The 22,290-nt window shown below is 30.4% G+C and overlaps 1 protein-coding gene across 1 annotated transcript in view; it reads left to right on the plus strand.

Annotated features, from left to right (window-relative positions):
* The window catches only part of LOC145325171 (protein amalgam-like), a 79,613-nt gene that overhangs the window by 43,057 nt on the left and 14,266 nt on the right, over window positions 1-22,290 (plus strand). The window contains exons 7-14 of the mRNA XM_080168036.1: window positions 790-866; window positions 5,679-5,776; window positions 10,336-10,421; window positions 11,260-11,350; window positions 12,129-12,231; window positions 12,935-13,016; window positions 16,083-16,200; window positions 21,655-21,762. Coding sequence (XP_080024162.1) covers window positions 790-866; window positions 5,679-5,776; window positions 10,336-10,421; window positions 11,260-11,350; window positions 12,129-12,231; window positions 12,935-13,016; window positions 16,083-16,200; window positions 21,655-21,762 — 763 coding nt within the window. The remainder of the gene's footprint in view (window positions 1-789; window positions 867-5,678; window positions 5,777-10,335; window positions 10,422-11,259; window positions 11,351-12,128; window positions 12,232-12,934; window positions 13,017-16,082; window positions 16,201-21,654; window positions 21,763-22,290) is intronic.

Genomic DNA, 22,290 nt, shown 5'->3' on the forward strand with positions numbered 1-22,290 from the left:
AAAAAGGAATGTCAGAATTGTTAAACTTACTTTTTACATCAAAAAGGAATTCTAACATAAACTATTGAACCCAGTATTAGTGTCGGACTGATTATGACGTAACAAAAAAAATTAGCCAATGAGAGGCCACTATGAATTTTACCATTGGTCAATAATGTCCTCTCATTGGCTAATTTTTTTTGTTACGTCATGATCAGTCCGACACTAATACTGGGTTCTAAACTATTTATTTACTTCATTATAGTATTTCATATGTTTATTAAGGGCATAATAAAGACATTATTTTCAATGCATTATATTTAATTACATTAATTATTACCCTTTTTATAGCAAACAAAAAACCCTTTAGTTCGTGGAAAAAATATATTTACTTCCTGTTTTTATTTCCACAATTTAGGATTCATATTTTATACACCACCTGCTTTTAGTTTTATGTTTAGTTTTATCATTTTTTGCAAGATTTATTACTTTGGCAATACTTAAGAACTATAATTAAAGTTCATACAGATAAAGTCATGAAAAAATTAAATAAAAACCAAACTTATAAACTCAATTCAATAAAATATTTTTTAGTATTTTTGTTGTATTGTGACTAGAAATCTGAATATATCTACAAAAATAGATTTAAATGAGGTTTAGAGACATTAATTTTTCTATGATATCAAATATATGAAAACATTTACTGAAAAAATGCAGCATTCTTTAGTCTTTTGCCATGAAATCAAAATATTGAAATTGTTGTAAAATTTGTTTTTAAATTTGTTATTGATACTTTGTTTTTGTTTTCAGTGAAGCCTGTTATTGAAACTAAGCCTGGAGAAGTTCTTGTTGTTAGAGAAGGAGAGCCAGCCAGTTTGACATGCCAGGTAATTAAGATTTCAGCTACCTGCATCGAATTGTTACCCCTCTACAAAAAAATATGTTACTATGATAAATCCACCTATTTCAAGTACTATAAGTAAATTTTTTTCTTAGTTTGTCCGCAAAGAACTGACTAACCACTGAAACTAAAATTGTGTTCTCCTTTTTGATGGTTTCAGGCCGGCTATTTGTTTTATTTTTCCTGCACCCCAGTATACAAAGTACCCAGTTACTAAAACCTATTAGACTTTTATGCTGTTGTACTATCAACTTCATATTCCATTATAAATCATATACTGAACATGGCAACGTAACAAACTTACAGGAAATCCTTTACAAAAGAATTGTATGTTTAAAAAATCCTCAAGTTCAACTTCAAGAGTCTAAATCTTAATATTTCTCATTCATTCTTAGTAAAAAATAACAAGCCATTTCATACGTAAGCAAAGTAATTTAAGATTACTTTATAGAAAACAGAAGAATAATTACATAGAGTGTTAAAACCCAGAACTTTGGTTTAGTCAATCAATGTTTATTTCAAGAGTTATTTTGCCCTTCATTTTAATTAACCACTTTGAACTAAGATGAATCTTGTAGCAGAATTTCATATTATAATAATCAAGGAATAAAACGCTATTTGATAATGAATAAAGTCTTGAAGTTATGAAAGGTTTTACTCAATCTAATAATTTTCCAAAAATAAATCCGTGAATGTTTTCACTTTTGTCTGAACATTAATCTTTACCTTTCAAAACATTTCAACGCTCAAATAGTATAAGATAGATTTTTATGAAATTTTTAGTGAAAAAACAAGGATGCTAACATCCATTGCACGTTTTTAATTACAAGTAAATATGTTCTCAAAGAAGTCTTACATCTTTAAAATTAGACAATTATTAAGATTTAGAAAGACAAAATATATAAAAAAAATTGCAATAACGCTGTTAGCAACATTCTGCGAGGTTTTATCATCAACCAATCTTGAACTAACATTGATTTTGGTTTATTATGCAAAACGGGTGGTTCTATTAGATTTACTTTAGAGTAATCTTTATTAGTTTTCCCCTAATTTAAAATTTGAAATTCTGTATGTATAACACTAGTAAGAAAGAAGACTATGGACGATCAACAATTTTACTTTTTATAGATAGTTTGAAATCTTATTGTAGAAGATCTATAATTCATAAGTCTAAAGTGGGGTGGCACAGATGTTCAATATATCGGGCTATTAACCATTTCTGGTGTGCCCTATCTTTACTATCTATCTACATGGATATCTTACTAAATATCTTTCTACCCATCCTTATAATCAATGCAGGGAGGATGGGGCCAATGATGTTTAAATTCGTATTCTTTCTTCTCTCAATGTTTACTAGCTACATCATAAAGCAAAATATCACATATTTGTATCGCGGGAATATTAATAATCCTTCATTGCTCTATCCCTGTAACCTTGCATAATTGGTATATTTATAAAAATATGTGTGTTTCTGTATATTTGGAACAATTTGTAACACATATTCATTACAAGGGTTAATGTCCGTAGGGATAGCAAAAAAGCCTCCCTAAATAGTCAAAATAGAAAAAAAATTGCGCTTTCACACAAAGCACCTTGTTGAGCACTGATAACCCCTACCCCTTATCTTAATGAATTTAAAAAAAAAACAGGGAGAAAAGTAGGTCTTCATTTGTTTGTTTGATAATAAGGTTATGAAAGGTTAGGTTATATTGGGTACTGGATAGCCACGCAGGGACAGGAACAAAAACAACCACCCCTTCTTTATTTTTAAAAAGACCAATTATTCAAGGATGCTGTACGTATTGGTGCAAAAAATGGGGACAATTTTTAAATTGATTTGACGGGGCTGTTTATTTACGTCACAAGTGAGGGGAAAGAAAAGGGAAGGAGGAAAGAAACCCCCTAGAAAAGAGATGGGGGTATGACGTCACACGCCAAAACAATTTGAAATTTGTCCCCATTTTTTGCACCAATACGTATAGCATCCAATTTTTCAAGTGCCCAATTTCGCTTCTTTTTTTTAAGTACCTATCCAGGGAAGGGGAAAGGTTTTTGGCAATTTTATTTTCTATAGAATTTATAATGTTTCTGCGGAAAACTCCGTCCACCCTTTTTTTGGAAGAACAAATATTTAGCTTCTGTAGGCTGTCTGAGTCCTAACTTCAAAGAATCATGGCTACAACAACAACAACTTATTCCTGTAGTGTGATTTTAACCTTTACCTAACCTACAATAAGCGTCAAAATACGTATGTGACCCAAATGAAATATTTGGGAAACAGCCAATAAATGCAGGGGAGGGGACAATCATATTTGTTTATCATCATCGGATAGGTACATCAATTTATCGACCATTGTCTTATCCCTTGAGATCCCTGAATAAATGATTCAATTTAAAAATATTTTTAGAATATATGTTACCCTGTTTAAGCACCTTTATATATTATAAGAGTAGCTCATATTAAGATAATACACTACAATTACAAATTAGACACTTGTACGTACATCCTTTTTTTAAGAAGCGTAGCTGCTCTACATTATAAATGTTTTTTTTTGTATATTGTGTACCTTTGGAAAACTTTATTGCTAAAATAGATTTTAAATGTTGTCATCCTTGTTATACTAAATTTAGTTCTCTTAAACAACTGTTGTAACTTATAAAGACGATTTGTTTAATTTATTAGACATAATTGTAAAGAAAGAATAGTTCTTAACAATAAAGCATTTTTTTTTCTTCAAAGTATAACATTATTTATCATAGTGAAGTCATTTGCATAGCAAAGTAATTTTGCTAATGGTTTGTTTTTACAACAAGTAAAAACATAAAACAATGCTTCTTAATATAAAAGTTAATATAATATACATAAAAGTTTATTCATAAACAAGTAAGCAAGTTACATTTTTAATAGGGATCTAAAGGGATAGGACAATGACCGAAAAATCAAGTACATTTCCAATATTAATACACAAATATACCGCTTCTGTAGATAACAATTAGTGGTTGAAACGTTTAAAAACTTAACTTAATAAACCATCCAATCAAAATCCTCTAAAAGTCTTCAATGTTGTTAACAAATAAGAAAATGTTATTATAAAACTTTGGGGACTAGTGTGATAAATAGCCCATTGTCCCCTCTCTCTCTGATTTTAAATGTCTTTAGTATCAACTTAAAAGCTCTAACACGACTCTCTGCACTGAGGGAAAACTATCCTTTTTTAAGACAGTCAAAAAAATTTCATCAGTTGCTATATCCCTTCTTTCATAAAACTCAATTATTCTGAATATTAAAACTTTTCTAAAAGCCAATTGTAAAATTTTCTGTAATTTGAATTGATGGATGTAAAATGGCGGTTTCTGTAGTTTTAGATTCATAAATATCACAATACAATGTTGAGTGTTATAGATTTTTGATAGTAGCATAGCTACTCTATAGCTAGTTTATTACTAAGTTTCATCCGTCTCAAAAGCATATTCCCTTTTTATTGGTCGATTAAAAAAATCTAAATTAGCAATTAGGACAAATATCTTGATTTGATGTGATTAATCATGGCAGAAAGACTTTAGACCCCAGGTTTATTCATGGTCTAATAGTCCACAGGAGTTGAAGCGTTATAATCAATTTCAAATGCGGTGGTGCCTTTAAATTGGAAATCTTTATTAAAAATATTCTGCTTTAAAATTAGCTATTTTTGGGATAAGACAATGGATGATGAACTAATGTACGTCCACAAAACTATAGCCCTTAGGCTTCTATAGATTGGAACTATAAGTCAAAATGTTTGAACACTTCTAGTTATAACAAAGCAATTAAGAACCAATAAAAGTACGTAATGTTTTGAAAGCATAAACGAATAAGAGAACGTGAAATTATAGAAGTTTAGTTACTAGTGTATTTAACAGTTCAATGTCCCTTCCTTCCTTGGAATTTTTAACTCTTTGGCGGACTGCAGATTTAGTATTAAATAAAATATAGGCAGCTGCCATCCTATTTTGGTATGCCTGATAATTGAGGCTGCTGAACCCTGCTAATAGGCTGGATTTATATGTACTATAATTAAAAACTTTAATTTGCATATTTTGTATCACCCTTCTTCTGAATTAATCAGGTCTGAGTATCCAAAGTCCTGATCTCTAATTAAAAGTTGTGACACAATCTAAGCAACTCAGGATAAACGGATATGGATACATACTTTTGTGTTGCTGTGATTATATCATCATAAGACTTCACCTGGTATAATAAGATTTTAAGCAGGGAAATCAACTATTTACAACAACGACAAATCAGATGGAAGTCTAAATTTGACAATTCATCTTTCCAAACAACTTTTCAAATCAGCCAAACGGGTTTTAATTTGAGGCTTAGCACAGATTTCAAGTGAAAATGCACAAGTATATGAAAAAGTCGACTAAAATATCAAGCAAATTAACTCTTAAAACAGCCATGGCACTTTTATAAAATGCAATTTTGTCTAGAAAACATTTTACTAATATATCCAAACCCCTTCGTCCCTGTATTCTAAGCAGTAGTAAATTTACTCAGTATCATGCACTAATAGTATTGTAGTTTTAATTCTTTTTAATTAAACTGTTCTTTTTAAATCAAATGTACATTCTATAAAGTACAAATAAATATTTCCAGGACCTATGAGTAACTAGCTACATTGTAAATGAGAAGCATATCGGTTCAGTAATTATCAAGATCCTTGGTATAAACAGATAGCCATCCTGTTTCTTTTATAGAATTAACGTTATTCTAATAATGAAATATTTCAAATATTTAGTCTTTTATACTTTTTAGGCTGTGAAAGGGTCCCCTGAGCCAACTATCAGCTGGGTTAGAAAACACAAGAATCAGATCATTAATAACAATGTTGTGCGTTGGGATTCTGTTTCAAGGTAAATATTTCATCAAGATAGATGTACCTATGTGTTAGGTATACCTTATAAGCTATGCTAAAAATATCAAAATTTATATTTTTTCAATATAATAACATCTAACTGCTTATTAAAAGCTGATGGTAGGAGGGTCGAACGGACATTTCCAATTTAAAGATAAGTAGAACCACTAAAAGAGAGAAGCGGGACAAAGAGTCTAAAAAATTAGCAATGTGACGTCATAAAAATGAGGGAGATGAGATGAGAATTAGCAAAAGAAAACCCTTAAAAAAGGGATGGATAATCCCTAATTTCTATGAAGTCACATGGCTGATTTTTGAGACACTTTGTCCCGCTATAAAAGGGAGGATATACTAGCCGGCATAGAAAATAAATTCTGCATATTAGAAATTCATATTAATTCAACGACATGTTAGACTTTAATAGAAGCTTTGCTTCCATAAACACATATAAAATGTAGTTAAAAGCTGTAAATGAAAGCTAAAAATTCAAAACATTTTCTATCATTGATTGATTGAGATTCTAAAAATCCTTGACTTCAATTAAAAATTGATAGATTATAGTAATGTTAGTAGCGTAGCTACTCTATAAATAATGTCCTTTTATAAATATGTCAGTCACTACTCCACTTCTTGCTGATAATTGGAGTTTAAATTACACAGGTACCCAAAGTTTTATAGCCAATAGGACTAAAAAACTTTTTAAAATTTCTATATGGTTTTATTTTGAAATAGCAATGTTCAAATTTTACAACCAATAATTCTAATCTACAAATAGGGGAGTATTGTTTAACCTCATTAAGGACGTATATCTATTTTTTGTCTATTGTCTTATCTCTTAAGATTTCTGTCTCGTGATACATCACGATTATTATAAAAAGCTTGTAATTGCTGCGCTACTTATATACATAATTATACTTGTGCAACGTAATATACAAAAAGAGTTTTATAACCTTATTAAAAAGTTGTATTTCTATTTTCCCATGTCTATAATGAAGGATTGAAAAGATTAATATGGTAGATAACATAGGTGGGGTAGTTTTCTTTATTCTAACAAGGAATATTATTCCCATAAGTAGTGCAGTAATATTTAGTATATTTATATAATTAAGAGATAAAGCTAACATTAAATCCTTTAGCTGGTGTGATATACACCATTGTAATTTAGACGTCTTTTAAAACAGTTGGCATACTATAGTTTTACTACAAAAAAGTGTTTTCTTTTCTCTAAAATTAATGATTGATCTATATTTCTTGACATTACTTTTTCTAAGTCACTTGTTTATAAATTTACTAGCGGTTACGCCCTAGGATTTTCTAAGGACATTTTATAGCAAGAGGGAGGGGTCGGGGTGTACAATCAACCATCTTTAATTTTAATTTCAGTTTTTCGTTTGTCCTTTAATAACTTTAATACCCACCAAATCAAATAACTTCTTCATTTTTGCTTTGTTTTATGCTTTGTTTAAGTCAAAAAAAGCTCTTTAACTGTATGACCCTGCCCTGGTTGCTGGCATCCTGTGCCCGCCAGGATGGAGATATTCAAAAAATTCCAACTCTTAATTATGTGTCATACCAATACTTAAAAAGTCATGCAGTTTGGGCTCTTTATTTTCAAACACAGAAAATGAGATATAAAAAACTGGAGGGGGGGGGGCGCGTTCACCCCCCCCCCTCTCCCGACCGTTAAGGGTTAAAACTAATGATTGATCTATATTTCTTGACACTAGTTTTTCTCACTTTATAGCTAGGGTGGGGTGTACAATCCACCATATTTAATTTTAATTTCAGTTTTTCATTTGTCCTTTAATAACTTTAATACCCACCAAATCAAATGACTTCTTCATTTTTGGGATATTTAAATTTAAGTGTATGATGGTCATCCAGAATACAGAGCCCAGATAAGTTAAGGGGCGCAGCCGCTAGTAAGTATATAAAACGAAAAAAAATCTAACTTCATAAACAAAATTTTTTATATTATTACTTAAAATTTCTGTCAGAACTTTTGTTAAGAAACTGTTAAGGACTTGAGATATATCAAGAAAACTGAATTCAAGTCGTAGAATTGGTCAGGGTTATTTATATAGGTTGTCAATATAAAGCAAGCTTTATCTAATAATAATTAGCTTTCCAAGATTGAAATCAATATAGCTTGCTTTAAACACATAAATTGAACTTTTAAAAATATGTTTAAAAAAAAATATTTTCATTACCTTAGTACACATAAAAAGGAAAACTAATATTAAATTTTTCCTCTTCCCAATCATAATAAACAAAATTTGTCCTATTTAAATAAAAATTGTTGGATTTAAATTTTAATGACTAAAAAGTCATTATTGTCGCGCTTTTTTCTGAATGATTTAATTGTATACCTCGAATAGACAGCCTTGACCAAGATCATGATATAGTCCACATAGATATGTCCATCCTTATATGGTTTTCATCCATTGTCATTCTAACAAGAGCAAGTATGTCCATTATAGCATAGTTAATATATAGATATGTCCATTATATCATAGTTAATATATAGATATGTCCATCCTTATATGGTTTTCATCCATTGTCATTCTAACAAGAGCAAGTATGTCCATCATAGCATAGTAAATATATAGATATGTCCATCCTTATATGGTTTTCATCCATTGTCATTCTAACAAGAACAAGTATGTCCATCATAGCATAGTTAATATTTGTATGTATCTATATGATAGACTGAATAACATTTTTCTTTCTCCCTTTCCTCTCCCTCTCTCTCTCTCTCTCTCTCTCTCTCTCTCTCTCTCTCTCTCTCTCTCTTCTTCTCCCTTTCCTCCCCATCTCTCTCTCTCTTTCTATCTCTCTCTCCCAACCCCCTTCCCCCCCTCTCTCTCTCTCTCTCTCTCTCCCTCTCCCTCTCTCTAGCTCTCTTACTTGTTCTATCTCTCTCTCGCTTTCTCCTCCTCTCTCCTTGTCACTTTCTTTAATATCTCCTTCTGACGCTATCCTTTTCAATCTTATGGATGACTTGAAATAATTTTCCAAAACACAAAGAAATAGAATTGGTGATTTTAAGAATTATATAGCAATTTCTGCGATGTAGAAACCACTTTTTAGTTCATAATATGTGAGTGTTAAAATACATAGCTTGGTTTATAGGGGAGAAAAGTTTATTCAGTCGATAAATTTTCATCATTATATAAAAAGAGGTAGGATGTTTGTCCGTTTATGCAAAAATCCGTAGTTTAATTTACTGTTTTAGGTTATTGGTGAAGCCACTATTTAAAACTATTTGATTTTTTATGACTTTTATTACTACTTTTTGCTATCATTTTAATCAAGCAAAATATTTGATGAATAGACTTTTGATTAAGCTTCAATAATGTCAATTTCTAGTTTATATCTAAAATGATCTTTTTTTATCCATCTCTTTCGCTTTTTCTTTCCTTTTTTGATAGATATTATCTTGAATCCTATTTCCATTGAATGGCTGTCAGTTTACCACTTTTTGCCCATACAAAATAATCCTTCAAATTCATAGACATACCATTTCTAGAAAAATTCCTTCATGTCTAATTTAACCCTTTTGTAGAGATCTCTTAATATGTGTTTTAAAAAAATATTTTGTTTAAGAATGTCCTAGACATTTTAAAAAGGTTTGATTAAACGCTTAAATTAGACTAAACAACAGACACGCAGTCATAGAGAAGGTTTGCTTTAAAAAAATCAAAAATGAAAATGTTAAGAAAGTCTAGATATGATATGATATGTATAGGAATGTTATAACCGTCGATATTTCCTTATTTGTTGACCTGTTCTAGTATTTAGAATGGACTAAAATGTATAAAACAAGGTTGTTAACATTTAAGATAGGAAATGTTTTGGAACATTCAAATAAATAAGATTAGATAATATACACTTCAATTTTAACATATTTAATAAATTCAATGCAAATTAGCTTCATTTGTTTTCAAGGGTATAAAACGCGGACATTTATAACCGAAAGACCAACAGATAATCAGACTAACACAAATATTTTATATAGTAGCTTCGCTACTTAAAACAAGATTTTCATTAGCGGAGCCTCGTGTTTTGTTGTTTAATTAGACACAAAAGCAGATTAAGTATTTAAGAAAATAGATATGCAACTATGATAATAACTAATTAGTTAAATCGGGCGTAGCAAAAAAACAAGGATAATTTTGTCTGTAAGTAGCGAAGCAACTACAAAATAAAAAAAACCTAAATGCATCAAAATATAGAAAATTTATTTTCTGTAAATGTAATGTTAACGTAGAGTGTCTAGTCGAACACAGAAACCTTATTTTCAAACAAACTTAAAATAAAGGGGAGGGGTTAGTTTTTGTGTTTTTTATAAGTTGTAGGTTAGGTTAATTAAGGTAAATAAGATGAAGGATAGCCCTGGGCCTGCATGGTTAGTCTCCCCTCCCTTTTGTTAGGGAAATGGGGAAAAGGTTTTCTCTGCTTGTTGGTCACTTTGGGGGAAAGCACCAGCAGTTTCCAATACTCACAGGGATGTCTCAAGACAAAAATGGCGAGGGCTAATTTATGATTTATTTTCAGACACGACGGAGGTCACTATATTTGCCAGGCGGACAATGGCTTTGCTCCCAACCCTGTATCCAGAGAAGTCAGGCTGGAAGTTCATCGTAAGTGTCATTTTTGTAGCGCAGCTACTCTATAACTATACTGTGTAAATACATCCGTCGGTCTAACGTATGACACTAAGAGTTTAACTGAAATGTCATTGATAAACTAGCAATGGGTTAAAATACATCCTTGTTTATTATAAAAACAATTTAAAAAGTACTTAATTTAGATATTTATGCAATTTTCAGGACGTTTAAACTTCAAAATTATACTGAAGCCTTTCATTCATTATTTAGCTTAAAACCCTTGACGACTTTAATTGAATCATGATTGGGTTGTACAAACCAGTAGTGTTTCAAGATATCTGGATATATTTAGACGTCATAATAGTCCATGTAATCTATAAAAAATGTATTAACATGTTTTTATACATTATTATGTACAACAATATTATACATAAGATAATCTAATTTTGTTTAATCTTCAAAGTTATTGGATTTTTTATACATGCAACATCAAACTTTCTACATTTTTAGTTTCTGAGCTTATCTATGATTTAAAATGTCCGTCTGTCCGCTAGGTTAAGTTGGAAATGTTATTGTCTCGACTTCTAGTTATACAGAAGTCTAAAATTGTATGTAAAGACTTTAAAGAGATTTGCTCTCTGTGGATGTTGTCATCCTTGTTTTCTCATATAAATAATTAAGATTAAGTTAAAAATGATAGATATCTCAATAATAATGATAAATTTCAGCTTTAATAATCTTCATATTTTTTATTCTGGCAATACTTTCTATCTATTGATAATACTATTTGTCTATCTATCCATCTATCTATCTATCTATCCATCCATCCATCTATCCATCTATCTACCTATAAAACTTTCTATCTATTTAGATGTGCCCCATGTTGAGATTGGCGAGGAGCTTATTCACACATCTGATGGAGAAGAGGCCAAGATTATGTGCACTGTTCACTGCTCCCCCAAGTAAGGATCGTTCTTGTTTTATAAAAAGATGTCGGTTACACCATAAGGTTTAAACTAGTGTACCATATTCTTTGTAACCTTTGAAGGACGTGTAGCCATAACATTTAAAACTATTTCACCTGAACCTGGATAACCTCTGGAGGTCGTGTAACCATAAGGCCTTGATCTAGTTTTCTCTACCTGGATAACCTCACACAATGAGGTCTTGAATTAGTTTTTTATGTACCTAGATAACCTCTGGAGGACTGATAAATAATAAGGTCTTGAATTAGTTTTTATGTACCTGGATAAACACTTGAGGACGGGATCACAATAAGGTCTTGAATCAGTTTTTCTGTACCTGGTTAACCACTGTAGGAAGGGAACACAATACAGTCTTGAAATAATATACCTGTACCTGGATAACCGCTAAAGGACTGGTACATAAAAAGGTCTTGAATTAGTTTTTAAGTACCTGGATAACCTCTGGAGGACAGGTACACAATAAGGCCTTGAATTAAAATATCTGTACGTGGATAGCCTCTGAAGGTCTTGAGTTAATTTTCTCTACCTGGATAACCTCTTGAGGTCAGACAACCACAAATGTCTATACTAGTGCACCTGAACCTGAATAACCTATGGAGGACTGGTACAACATTTGGTCTTATTTTAATGTATCTGAATCTGGGTAACCCGTGCACACCATAAGTTCTTGAATCACTGTACATGTAACTTGATAACCCCTGAAGAAGAGGTACACTAAAATATCTTGAATTTCTAATTTTTATTATTATTTTAGATGTGACGTGGAATGGACCAAAGATGGGGAGCCAGTAGACTCCAGCAATACTAACTACTACTTGACTACCATTGCTGCTGAAAGAAGCTTAACCATTCTTAAGGTAAACCTTAACAATTACAGCAAAGCTTTTCTAACTCTTATCTTGTACTGAAATTGGTTCAAGGTCAGTTTATGCCAAACATGAAATTAATTCGGAAAAAATCACGAAACCTATACGTGTTTTTCAGCTGTCATTAGGGGGCAACACATCGTAAAATTGACGACCTCTCCATTTGCCCCCAAAATATTATTTTACATTTATTTCGCTTGTTGGTTACACCTGGTTCAAGGTACTTTTGCTCTGGACATATATTAAGTGTGCAGATGGGGTTATTAATATCCCCTTACTTTCACCCTTTAAACAAAACACACAATACCAATCAAAGAAAAATTCACGTTGAATAGCAAACTTTGCTTACAGATAATTGTCCAGATAACATTAGGTTATTACATAATTCGAGCTAATTTGATTAATATAGTTTTTGTTTCTTAATTAATTATTAAGGAAATAAAGTATAGTTTCCATATCATCTGAGATTTTAAAAAAATATAAACACAAAATTCATGCAAAAAAAAACATTTAAATTGAAAAAAAAACATTGTGAAATAAAATTGAATATATCTGAAAAATCTTATTTTGGAAAATGTGTAGAAAGCGGCCTAGCGGCATTTTTTTAAACTATATATGACAGAATTATTTTACCCTTAGTTGCCGAAACAGTCATAATTCTAATAAACCTAATCTTAAATAATTTGCTTTGCAGATGTCGCGTGAATATTTTGGTGAATATTCTTGCACAGCTAAGAACCAGATGGGTGCCTCTAGCGCTGCTGTCAAAGTTTCAGGTAAGCTTTACATTTTTTATTCAAACTTTTTTATAATTAGTTATTAGATTTTAATTGTTCGTGTCATTCTATGTTACACTAGCTGCTACGCCCTAGAGGCCCCAATAAAATCGACCCTCTCCCTATTATTTTAAAGCTTTAATTTTTTTATTATTGAGGTGTTGGGAGAATTTTTCTATGGGTAATTTCTCTTTGAATGTTGGTGGTACCCTCCCAAAAATTGGTTATAAACCTTCCCAGGATCTATGATAAGCTCACTGAGCAGGAAAACCTTATCGGTTCATTAGTTATGGAGATCCTTTGCTACAGACGCAAAAATGCTTACTACTTTATAAAATAGAATAAAAAAGTGATCTCGACTGACCCAGTATCAAATGTGTTAATGATATTAATTATGTCTAACACTCGGCTTGAAATTTACTCCCATTCTAAAATTTCACGATTTTTTATCATAGTTGACCTAGCAAAAAAAAAGGAAAATTTCTGCAAAAAATGACAAAACAAATAATTATATTGATTATTTCACGTTTTAGGTTGTTAATTTATTGTTTATTGAACCGTCAAACTTAATTTTGCACCACTTGAGACTAGGGATAAGATGATAGGAAAATGAAGGATAGATTATCTTACATTCAATTGAAAAAATACGAAAATAATTTATTTGTTTAGACAGCTTAAAAACACAAAAAAGAGTAATTAAATTAAATAAATGCTGGCTGTTTGTAGCTTACAAAAATTGGAAAAGTTAAAATTTTATTGTTTATCCTTTACCTCTCCTTTTATCTCTGTATTTAACCAATTTTGAAGGGTCATTCAAGTACTTGAAGTGATTAAGGGGGGATATTTTTATCTCTACAATTTTTCAGTTCACTAACTGACTTAATACTTTTAAGCTATTTTATCTCTTTTATACTTTTTCATTCTATATTTCTTAATGTTTACCTTGTATTACAAATTATCACCAAACAAAACTAAATTTATTATTTTGATTTTTTCTTCCTTGTTTTCTCTCAACAATTCTAATTTTAAACCTTTTCTTAATTTTATTCACCTCAATAATAATCAATTTAATCGATTAATATTTAGAATAATTTCTAAAAATAGAATATTTTACTTTATTTACCAATATTTTTTAAATAGGATTATTTTTTTCTTTTTGATTATGAAAAAATGAAATATAATTGTAAAACATATTTCTGTCATATAATAAACTAAATTATGATATCTATTACATATATAAATGCGATAATTAATTGATAAGAGAACAAGAATAAAACCATACAAAAAATTAAGCAACGAAAGAGCAGTAAAAATTTTGATATTTGAGGTATTTTTAACCACTTACAGAGATATTTGTTTAACTCTTACTTTAAGTGGAATGATTTTTTAATGTGAATATGAATTTATTAACATTATACTTTATTATCCTACTAATCAAAATTCAATTATAGAGCCAATGTAACAATTTTTTTTATCCGAAATACAACATGAACGGACAAACGGATCTTTTAATTTTGAAAAGCCTTGCTTTCATAAGTATCATCATTTGTGAATAGAAAAACATATGTTTTACCTATGTAAGTCTATGTTATGTAAGCAATAATTTCATGTACAGTCAGATTTAACTTATATTATGTAGGAAGGGAGGGGACATTTGGATATTATATTGGTACCCAAAGTTTATAACAACGTTATCTCATTTGTTGACTCAAAAACGTTGAGTACTTTTACAGAATTTTGATTGTGTTGTTCAAAACTTATAGGGTCAAAACGTTTAAACCAATAATTGCAATCTACAAAAGGGGTAATCTTGTTTATCATCATTGGGGATGTATAACGTTTATTTAATTGTCAACTATATGGCTTATTTTTTATAACTTAAACTGTAGCATTATTAATATTACTTTAGTTGTTTGAGGTGCCTTTTGAGGTGGGGGGGGGGGGGGAAGGCTTTTAAACTTCAAGCTATCGTCGCATTTCGAAGAATGAATTAGAATATCTGTAAGAAGCCGAGTGTTTAATCTGTGCCTAAGTAACTCTTGAGGTTACAAACTTTTCAATATTCTCTCTCTCTCCATCAACCAGGGATTAAAGGATTGATGATTGGAGGATGAATTAATCTCCCCCCTGAAATATGTTCATTCACATAAGATAAATGGATAGGATTTAAATTCAATGCATGACAATAATTCTGTTAAGCTGGTAAATGTTTTGAGGATAAATGGATGTAGAGTCATACATGCAATTAATAAATCTTTTATTACCTATACCTGTAACCCCTACCTGAACTTAAATCAAAGGATGCACTGCACATACTAGCTCTGTACATATATAGTATGCTTAAACTTGATTATGTGGGTTTATCTTATAATTGGTACCTCTGATTTTTGGCTAACTCAGATTAAGTAAATTTGAAAACAAATAATTTTTATAATAATTAAATATTTAAATGCAATCTAATAATTGTTATTCTTAATTTTTAGCTTACTTAAATAATGATTTCCTTTGGATTTTATATTTTATTGAGTATTCTTTTGTTGATTGTCTAATTTTAATAAACTTTTATTTTACCTGAAATTATTGTTATTGATCATTTAAAAATAAAAATCAACAATTAAGCAAGTAAAATTTGAGTTTAGCCAAATATACATAGAACTAATACTTTAGGGGTTATAAATAAATTGGGAGGGTTGGAAGAATGATTTAAGTAACTTTGTTGCATTATTACATCACCTCAATATTACCTACTTTCAAAACAATGTAAAAGTTCACATTAAAGTAATTTCAACTATGTTGTAAGGTGATTTAAACTTTACTTTAATGCACAACCCCACTTTTATGAAATTAATAATTGAATTATTAATTTTTATCATTGTTGAAAAGTTTGGACACTTCTAGTTAAGAACCAACCAATCAAAATTCAAGATAGGTACCCAAAGTCTTTGAGCCATTATAGCTTTAAAACTTTGGGTACCAGAGTACCCAGCCTTCTTAGATAAAATGTCAGTTATGGCCATATATTTGGTCGAATTAGATATCCAGTATTGATAATTGTTTTTTTTTCAGGGCTGGCGCACACCGCCGTATTCCAGGACAACACTCTGAGCCCGTGGCTGGACAAATTCTTCCTGGAATGGAGCTCTGTCAGCAAATCCCCCGTTGAAACTTTTACTGTTGAATACAGGTATGCATTGTATAATTTTTGTTATTTCATTTTATAATTTTAGTTATTATAAACAATGTCTATTAATTCTGGAGAAAGGCTAAGTATCTTTTTTTTTTAAAGAGAGGTAAGGGACATACGATGGTAAATTTCATTGGTACCAAAAGTGTTATATTAACACCATCTATTCTTTGGCTTAAAAACTAGTATAGTTTAAACATAATAAGAAATATTTAAAATCTATAGGAGAGTAATTTTGCTTATCATCATTGGATATTTATATCAATAATAATATATTGAATAATATAATTGTCTTGTAATTTAAGATCTCTGAATCACTTTACACATAATTTTGTGTTGGTGGTTATGTTTTCTGGGGGGGGGGGGGGGGGTTGTCCCAACTCCCTGAAAATAGCCTTGAACTGTAGTATATCCCGTAGGTATCAATCCATTTAGTCCAGCTAAATCTGGACAGATAAACCGGCAGACACCCTTTAACTTTATATTTTGACTTACCTTTAAAGTAAAGGAATGTTTAAAATTTTTAAATGCCATTTGCCTCTCCCTGTTATCCCCTGAGCACCATTCATTGCCACAAAATGTCCGAAAGTGGTGGCTATTTGTTCGCCTCCAATGATTCGGAAATTTCGCTATTTTCACGCAAAACAGACGATGAAAAGAAAAAAAAACAGGATAATGATATCCCAAGATTGTAGAATTTCTTTCCATAGTATTTAAACTCAGAACTTTCTTAAGCACGTAACACAGCTCCATGACTTCTAGGAGGGTAAAAGGAAGGGGAGCGAAATCAATTTATATAGTCATTAGGCTTCCAAATAGACGCTTGCGCGCATAACAGACAGACAGACATATCAAAAGTTTCCCTTATAGAGTAGCATCGATATCAAAAGGTGAAACTGTGCGATTTCTTTTTTTTATTGGGATTGAAATGATGTGACAGAATTTTGCAAAAAATATTTGCAATTGTCTTGATTCTTTTTGCAGTTAACGGATTTTTAGAAACGGCGAAGCTTAATAAAAAGTGTTTGTCCGCTCATCTGTTCATAGTACTTCCTAGCTTTTTTCTTAACTGATTTCTATAATTAATTTTAAAAAACTTTAAATTATTTGAAATTTTCAGTTAGTTTTAAAAATCATCTGTTGCTTATAGTTCAGTTCTTTTTTTCGTGGATTTTTTACACTCATTATTGCTGCGTTACTCATGAAAATAATTATCCTTTTTAACAAAGATGAATATGAGAAAGGCACGTTATGTTTATCATAAAATGTGGTTTTTAAATAAGAAGAGTTTATTTCATTGCAGTATAACCGTAATTATGTCGTAAAATAGTAGTAATATATCATTCAAAATTATTTTTTAGAAGCATCTCTAAGGATTAAACTTGTCTGTCAGTCTGTAATGCTCTTACCAATCTCTCGATGTACTTCTCCTTTCCTTTCTTTAATGTCCTCCAGGAGCATTTACAAACTGGGAGAGGATTTCAGGGATAAGGGATAGGAAACCTGGCCATTAATTAGGTCCCGGCCTAGATTCTAAAGGGATATTGCAACTATTACAAATTACTATCAAACTGGCGGACGCTCCCAAGTAGCTATAGCTCTAAACCAATAAGAATTGGCCTGTTTTTAACAACCAATCACCAATTGGCGAAAATTTTAGAAGCAGACAATTATAGAAAAAATAATGATTTCGTCTGCTACTAAAAAATAAATATAAATGGTGTTAGATCACATTAGCTTAATTATTAAATCTGTTTAGAGTTAAACATTAAAAAAGGGCCATATAGAAAAAACAAAAATAACGGGATTATTTTTTGGAAAGGAGGTAGCTACGAATTTTCATTTGGTAGTTTATAAATTAGATGTTGTATTTTGAATTTTAAAAATTTATTACGGAATTGATACAACACTTTAACCCTAATATATGTACAATACACAATACAGCACAGTACAAATATATCACTACATAATAGAATCCAAAGAATACTTGAGAGAATGTTACCCAAGTGCATATTAATTTATTTATTTTGAATTTTAATTAGCAATGAAATTTTCAAATAAAATTTTTACTCATTAATAAAAATGCAAATAATACAAACTAAAATCTGTCTGAGGGAAACCCAACGATAGCTTTCTGACAGTTCAAATTACCAAAGTAAAAGATAAAAAAATTTTGGGAGAGAAAAAACTTCATTTTAACAAAAGCCATTAATATATAGGTTTATAAAAAGTTATGTTTTTTACTTTATACTAGCTACCCGAATTTGATTCTATACTTTATCTACACACACGGTGAACTGAAATTAGTTTCCGAATGTGAACACATTTTCCTAGGTGTTTCCCAATCCTATTACAATATTTGCTACTAGCTAAAAAACCTTCAAACTTCCAAAAAAAAATCTAAATTTGAAAAATTAAAACTTTGAATGTATAATGTATAAATCGTTAATACATTCAAATTTAGATTTTTTTTTTGAAGTTTAAAGGTTTTTTAGCTAGTAGCAAATATTGAGATAGGATTGGGAAACACCTAGGAAAATGTGTTCACATTCGGAAACTAATTTCAGTTCATCACACACACACACACAGCTTTTTTATTAGCGTTTCATACGAAGCACTGCGCCATCCCAAAACTGGTTTATTAGGCTAGAAATAGGCCTGAAATAATATTTTCCTACGTTTCCCATCCCTTATCCCTGTAGGATTTCAAGCTACATAGACATCCTGTTACTGATTATAAATATTTTTATTGAAATACATGTTTCGCTTCTACGAAACATGGATTCCTTGTTATTTAAAAATGCATAGAAAACTGTCAACTACAAAACTAATCCAAAGGGAAGGGGGGAGATGTGGGGCGTGAAAACCCCCTGAAATTAAATTTATGCCCCCCTAAAAATCATTATATCACTATCTCTACATCTACTTTAGTCAAATAAAACCCCTCAGTGTGTTAAGTTTCTTGATGCACCCCCTTGGCAAAATCCTGTGCACGCACGTCTCTCAGCTAATCACATAATTTGAATCTATTTAGTTTTCATTAGATTTGTATAGAGAATAATATGCTGTAATAGGATTAAGATTTACATATAAAGAGGGAAAATTATGTAAGCTTCGGTATTAAATGCATTTAAAATTCAAAATACTGAATGCTAGGGACTATATTCACACATATTGTAAATTATAGCCTAGGTTAGATTGGGTACCCTTTAAACATAGGTGAAACAGAGCGTATAGTATTCAATAAGCTGAATAACGTCATACAATAAAAATTACCAATGATATGCCGGTGTACAATTTACCATTGGTTAATTACAATGTATACTGGCCTATCATTGGTCATTTGTATTGAAAGGCGTTATTTTATATTTTGTACTGGACTCTATACGCTGTTTACACACAAGTTTAAGGTTTAAGTGTTCGATAGGCACTTCGAAGGAAAGCACCAATTATTCTTAGTAAGTAACTTACTTTTTTTTATTACTTCAAAATACTATGTTATTGAGTATTGATCTTCTAGTCAAAAATACTTAGAGATAAAAATCTATAGAGAAAGTAAGTATAGACATTTTAAAATATAAAAAGTTCGTAAAAAAATGAAGACAGTAAAATCTTTAATGTCTTTTAGCACGAATTGCTAGTCTTAAACTTTTTAGAAATTTTAAAACCAAAATAGAATAATTGTATATCAACAGTTCATTGATTTCCAATGATCCACAAAAGCAAAAATTCTAATTCTAATGTGCATTTAATCACATTTAATTAATGACAATTTTTCAATTAAAATAGTTTAAATTGACGGTTTGGTTACATATTTTGTTTAGAATTTCTTTTTTTGTCTTGTAGCGCAGCATAATTGTTGATTAAGATTAGTAAATTCTTAAAAAAAGAATTACAACATCCATACATAGAGCAATGTTTCATGAATAGACAAACGGACAAATTGATTTATAAAGCAGATTTTCAGAGGTCATACAAAAATATCTGGAAAGTATAAAATAACGAAAACTTATCAAATAATATATTTATAGATCTTTTGCATGCAGACAGACTGACGGACAATGTAAATTTATACAGGAAATCTTCACCAAAAATTTGATAACTTAAACATCTTGAACATCACTTACTTTGACGAACTGTCATAGGTATAGAGTAGTTGCCCTAAAATAATCTAATTTCATTAAAATATGATGAAAACTTTAAATCATTTTTTAAATACTTTTTCAATGCCTTGGGCCATAATTTTAAACGCTATGATATTAAAACATTTAAGACTTTAAATTGTGATTTTAAATGGTGATAAAAAAGACATAATAGAATAGATCAATAGTTATTTCTTAAATTTAAAGTTGTATACCAAAATAACCCTCAATGATAATAGCCTAAAACCTGCTGAATATGAAAAAGAGGATTCCCTGATGATTGAAGCTATCCCAGTTAAACTGTTATTACAGAACATTTTTGAGTTGTTTATGCTCCTTAGAAAATAGCTTAAAACCATGATGTGACTAGTATATTCCCTGAAAAGTAAAGCCCTATAGGTTCAGTGGTTACTGACATCTTAAGCTTATGACTATTGTTCTACTATGTCTCTCTCTATGATATAGATCTGTAAGAAATTGATTCACATAAATGTATAACTCGTGACTCTCGTGTAGTATTTTATTTGCTCACGGCCCCCTATATAACAACCTGCCCATACTATTGTCAACAAGGATGGTAACATCCATTACAATGAAGAATGGATGCAAAATTTATCTACGTCTATAATGATTATAAACAAAATAACCCCTTCTGTAGATTAAAGCTATTGGTTTGGACACTGCTAAATTGGACCAACTAATCAAGCTTTATTAAAATTGCTTAAAATTGAGGTTTTAAAGTAATCTAGGCGATTTTAATATTTCATCTTTAAAGCCAAGCACATTTCCCCTTATACTGACAAACTACTGAAAGCAATGAAAGCTTATATAGAATCCACGCATGCAGCAAAGTATTTATGTTGTGTATAAAGTACGGAAAATAAGCCAAATTTGAAACAATTACGACTGTGGAGGAAGAACTTGCGGCCGACCAAAATATAGATTTTTATTATTTCTAATTGGACTATTTTTCTATAATTCATCATGGAAAGGAAACGATAGAGATATTATCTCGTAAAAATATACAGTAAACTGTAAGTATAAAGAGAAAGTACAATGAACGTTAAAATAATCTTTTTTTTTGTAATATTATTTATATTGTTTTTGGTTGCATGTAATTTTAGGAGTAGAGATAGATTATATTATTTATCGTTTTTCTTTTCTTCATTGGAAAATACCCCCCCCCCCCCCCCCCAACTTTTTTTTTATATATTGGGTGAACTATACTTTAAATTTATAGATATACAATAAACATATTATATCGTTTTATATTTGCATTAAATGTCATTTCACGGATTTTTCTTATTTCTAGAGCTGAACAGGACTTCAGGTGGAAGAAGAGGGAGGTGAAGGCCATTGCTAAGGCAGCCAACGAATGGCAAGGATCTATTACCTTGGACGGACTTACCCCAGCTACCAGGTACGCTATTTATAAGGATGCTTCGCTATATTTAAAATAAAACGTTTAAAAGCAACATTGATTTAATCTATAGCTATAATTTTATCAACAAATAACAGAAAACTTAAATACAGTAATACAGTTTATTTAGTATTAAACAAAAGTGAAATTTTCCAACTTTATAAGCCTTGAAAAGTTGATGTAATACATTGCACGTTTTTTAAATAATGTACATTAAACTAAATAGACATTAATAACTCGAAGAATGGTGTAAAACAAGGATGATACACATTTGGCTGTTTATTACAATAGTCCCCAAATAAGTTTTACAATAAAGTTTTCTTAATCATTGTATTTTATTGAATTTTGATTGGGTGGTTCATTAAGTTGAGTGTCAAAACTTTTCAACCACTAATTTTAATCTACATGTTTCGGTACGCATGCCTTGCCGTACACGAAATCTTAATCTCCAAGCCCTCCGAATGACCAACATGTGAATGTTTACAAATGTGTATTTATTACCATGAAAACGGTGAATCTAAAACAAAA

Source organism: Acartia tonsa, chromosome 7 (assembly GCF_053477335.1).
Source record: "Acartia tonsa isolate MP-2025a chromosome 7, ASM5347733v1, whole genome shotgun sequence".
Lineage (NCBI taxonomy): Eukaryota > Metazoa > Arthropoda > Copepoda > Calanoida > Acartiidae > Acartia > Acartia tonsa.